At 41.3% G+C, this 5000-nt stretch overlaps 1 protein-coding gene across 1 annotated transcript in view; it reads left to right on the top strand.

Moving 5' to 3' along the window:
* LOC133015658 (MICAL-like protein 2) overlaps positions 1 to 5000 on the top strand; it is a 15676-nt gene that overhangs the window by 1908 nt on the left and 8768 nt on the right. The window contains 5 exon segments of the mRNA XM_061082911.1: positions 763 to 811; positions 2710 to 2851; positions 2942 to 3132; positions 3983 to 4110; positions 4891 to 4995. Coding sequence (XP_060938894.1) covers positions 763 to 811; positions 2710 to 2851; positions 2942 to 3132; positions 3983 to 4110; positions 4891 to 4995 — 615 coding nt within the window.

Below are 5000 nucleotides of genomic sequence, written 5' to 3'. Positions count from 1 at the left end.
ACCAAACTTCATGGTTAGAGAACAAGCTTCATGGTTAGAGACGAGGAATGACAAGGGCTCAATCCAGTTTTAATGATCAGGATCAATTGATTGTTGATCTGATGATTCATTTTGATCAAATTGATAATTTTAGCTCATAAGATGTCTGGAAATAATGAGACATTACAAAGATATTCATCTGACAGTAATAAACAACAGATAAAAGCAGCAGATCCTCATTTGGGAAATATTTTCAGGGAAACTACCTTCAGCGAGTCACAGTTAATATTTACTCCACATTATATTAGATCATCAGTTAATATTTACTCCACATTAGATTATATCCTCATCATCTCTGGTTGAACTTTGTCCTGTTTCACTCGGACCCATGAGTTCGGTTCCAGGGGGGTTATTGTGGCTTGCTATGGAGACACAGCCGCTCCAGATGTATCTGCTCCAGTTCGTACCCACAGCCAGAGAACGAGGGCACGTTTCATGTATATAAACGTGTACAGAAGCAACAAACTGATTACAGGCTGAGTTACTGCATCTATCCACCTCCATGACTGAGATGACTGTGGTCTGAGCTCTGAGTTGGTTTCAGTTTGAGAGCGTGGGATCAGTGATTCAGTGTCACAGTCATGAAATATGCAGAAGTAAAGGATCTGAGAGTGACTACGTTACACATGTTCTGCTGCAGACTGATTGTAAACACATGCATCACGGGGGGAAGTTGGGTCACATGTGTTTTCTAACTCATGTTTTTTTCGTTCTCTGTTGCAGAGATTTTGAGTCGCTGAAGAAGGACAACGTCTACGACAACAACAAACTGGTGAGACTGGTTCACGCTCTGGATTTTGATGTCTGACGTTGTGTTTCCATTTATAAACAGGGTATTAGATAAAGGATGATTATTGATCCTGATTCTCCAGTTAATCAAAATTCTTCCATTACGATAAGGAGACAGAAATATTGATTAGAAGTTTTTCGTACACACAGCAAATTAATCCTAATGACTCAGATAATCTCCTGACTTTGCCTCTAGCGCCACCAGCAGGTTGATATTTGTGGCTTTGTAAATGGACTGTATTAATGTATAGCACCTTTCCAGCACAATTTCCATTCTCCCCCTCACACACACGTTTGTACAGCACTTCTATATGCAGCACGTTTTCTATTACACACACACACAGGGGTAATCTGGGGTTTCAGTATCTTGCACAAAGACACTTCGGCACTAGTGGACTGGAGAAGCCAGGAACTGAACCACTGACCTTCGGGTTAGTCTCCTCCATCCTGACCCACAACTGCCCCATCATGTGTAAAAATGACTGAGCGATTACCATGAAATTTGGGGCATTTATGTTAATTCTATCAGCAGCAGAATCACTTAATCCGATATCTCTCGACCTCAGATGTAGTATTTTGATTAATAAAGGTTTATCGCTGTCTCCCTCAGCCAGTAGCAACATGGCGAGAGCCCACGTAAAGCAGAGGAACAGGAAACCGACAGTGGAATAGAGCGTGAAATCAATTCTACGCAAGAAAATCGTGTTTCCTTTACTTAATTGTTCTGTGAACTGCTGAGTGTGCTCGAATAAGGAGAAACAACAGTATGTATATCACCCGTTTGGCATTTACAAGTAACATGAAGCCTTCGTCTTATGAGAGAAGTTTTCTGACCTTTTATTCAGTAAAGTACAAATAAGTCAAGTCATACTTTATCAGTTATGAAAGTAAAACCTTGCAGCGATGATTAGTTCCTACCTGTTCGTTGTGTCTATTGCATCACCAACACTTGAGGTTGGGCAACAGGGGATTTTCAAAATCACAAAGTAGAAGAGTCGTTGCCAAACTCAGGTCTTTTTGCTGCTTTGTTGATTTTGAATCACTTTGATTTTATCTCTGGGTTTTTCATGACTAGACTCTGAATCCTGAACTGAGATAGAATAATTAAAAATGTGCAGAAAGTTGTCCGACACCATTTTCTTGTAATCGAGCTGGCTGTTGAATATAAAGACAAGAGAACTGCGAGAGATTAAAGTATCAAAGGGCGCAGCAGAGTAAACATTGTACTTTATGATCAATGATTACTGATAAACTAAATCCTGCTTCTGCCAGATGTTTATCTTTCTGCTTCCATGGAATCGCTGAATGAGAGTTTGGAAATTCCTGACTCACTTCGCTGCTCCCTCAACACAAGAGCTGCTGATTGAATCTGTGGCCAGAACTCAGGCTATTTAGCTGCTGATGTGAAGGAGCACGGCACAGACAGCATGGGACCTTACAACAATATGCCCATATCCAAATTCACTGTAAACCTGGTGCACAAGGGGGAAGTCAATAATAAATCACAGAGAAGAAAGGGTTGAATTCCTTCACAGCATCAGTGGGAGGTTTATTAAAGGTGTGATGTTTCTGTCATGAGCTAATATTGACTTATCGTGACTTTCTGTGGGAATTCAACACTTTTCTAAGGTTCAGCCATTAAAAACTATTCAGATTCTTGCCAAGACGCGTCCGTAAAACTTTCTACGGGGACTTATGCCTTTTGAATATCAATAACAGACGTCTCTGCCTGAATTATGTGAAGATGTGGGGACGTCTCCGAGCTCCTGCCGAGTGAATCGCTCTCCTCTTGTTTGATTTACTGATGCACTTCCGTCTCTGGCCAGTTTTTCCAAAGACTCCCTCCTGAGCCTCCTCTGTTCCTGTCCATGTTCTCTGCAGGCCTTCCGGGTGGCGGATGAGGAGCTGGGGATCCCGGCTCTGCTGGACGCTGAAGACATGGTGGCCATGAAGGTTCCCGACCGCCTCAGTATCCTGACGTACGTCTCGCAGTACTACAACTACTTCCACGGACGCTCCCCGAGTGAGTATCTATGTCTCGCTGTGTCCCCCTCTCTCCCCCACCCGCTCTCCCTCCTCTGATCTGTCTGTGTGTCTGCGTGTTTGCACACAGTCGGTGGTTTGGGAGCCATCAAGCGTCCGGCCGAGGTCGCCAACACAGATGAACCCTCGGGGAAGAAGAACCAGGCGGTGGTGGCGAAGGTGTTCCCCTCGTCCAAGCCTGGCAGAGAGAACAGCCCTCCACGCTCCTCCCCCTTCAACAGGCCGCCTCCCTCCCCAAAACCAAGCAGGAACGTCACAAAGGTAAATGTTGCTGCATGAATACTTCAAATAAACACGACTACAGCTGCTGTCAGACCTGAACTGAACTCTGGGTAATCCCATGAAACCATCCGGAGGGGCTGTACGAGTCAGATGCTGAGGACATGTTCCGGAGTTTCCGAGTGAACCCACGTGAGAATACACCAGGAAAATGTCCAGAGAATTCACCATGAGTCAGTAATGATGATTCTAACGTGGGAAAAAAAGAAAAGAGAGTCAAAAACAATTCAAATCTCTTATGATAAAAACGTAGAAGACACTGATGTAACCGGTGGTGTCCAGCGATGTGATTTATTTGATGGAAAGGGGGAGAGATGAAGCAGGAGACTCAACCTTATAAGTGGACATAGGAGAACAAAACATTCCCCATTGACAATGCAGGCCAGGTAATAACTATGTACAAATAAAATTAAAAACATTTTAATTATACAGCTGTATAATTGGCACTGTTGCATCTCATAAAACAATCTGTGCTTTTAACGTGAGAAAGTAAATCTCCAGAGAATCTCCCGACCTTTTCAAGAGTTCATGTCTGAAAACGGCTCAAGATGATGAAACTTGAGTTTCCTTCAAAAGTTAAAAAAAACAAAAGGTTGATTTTGCAACTAAGTGATGATGAATGCTGACGTTCATCCAGCTGAACACTTCATGACCTAAATACCTAAAGAGGCCTCTTACAAAAAAATCCCCAACTTGCCTCAGATCAGTTACAGTAAAGTCTGCTGATAAATTAGTCATTGAGGAAGTTGTCATTTCAACTTGATGTTCTCTCCTTCACCCTCTCTCCCTCCTCCCTCCCCCTCTCTCCCCCTCTCCCCCCCTCCTCTTCCAGGACGTCCCAGTGGAGCGATCCCATCAAACAGGAACCCTGAGTAACAAGTGTGCGTCCTGTGACAAGCACGTTCACTTGGTGCAGCGACACCTAGTGGAAGGGAAGCTCTACCACAGGAGCTGTGCAAAGTAAGAGACTAACTCACATGAACATAAAGAAAATAAGTTTTCATAATTTATACAATTAATCTTGATCATCAATAATCTGTGTCGCCAGAACAATTACAGGTTTAAATGATATTTTTAATTAAAACCAGTTAATGAATTGGTAAATCTAATAGAGGATTATAATTTAATCTTAAATAATTAATTGAAAAATGTATTTAAATAATTAAATTTAACTCAAAGAGAGTCTGATCCCCTATTCTGTAAAGCAATTAATCGATAAATTATTAAGAGCAGAATTACAAAATTAATTTTGAAAAGACTTTATTTAATTTGTCGTTATTTTGTGTCGTATATAGAATATATTTCACATTGGTTTCCTGTTTTAACATTGACAGTTTTCATTTCAGCCATTAAAGAAGAAATTATGAATTATTTAATGTTTGTGAATCACTCTGTTGCCTTTATTACTATTAATAAAGTCCCTTAGAGCAATAAATAAATGAATGAATGAATGTTTTGTATCTTATGCTCCTCAAGTGCTTCGACCTTTGATTTTCCTGTTTTCAAAAAGATAAAAACAGAACTCAACTCTCCACCGTATTTAAAAAAATGTAATCTCTATCTTACATACTAGCCAGAATTAATAGAATATTAATCATGTTGAGGGCTTTATTCAAACTAAAATGACACCAACAGAGCTCACACTTTAGCGTTGTGCAGACCGACTGTGTAGTTTGTAGCAGGAATTGTAAATTTGTCATGACTGTGATGTTTATGTGTGTTGTGCTTCCTGTCTTTGAGGTCTCTGTCATCTGCAAACACATTGACAGTTCTCAGAGATTTACCCACAAACAACCCTGTGTCCAAATTCGCTCCTCTACCCGACACGACTAAAACCAGCATAACCACTC

This window comes from Limanda limanda, chromosome 2 (assembly GCF_963576545.1).
Source record: "Limanda limanda chromosome 2, fLimLim1.1, whole genome shotgun sequence".
NCBI classification, from domain to species: domain Eukaryota; kingdom Metazoa; phylum Chordata; class Actinopteri; order Pleuronectiformes; family Pleuronectidae; genus Limanda; species Limanda limanda.
The sequence above is the reverse complement of the archived record's forward strand: the minus strand, read 5'-3'. Positions and strand labels throughout refer to the sequence as shown.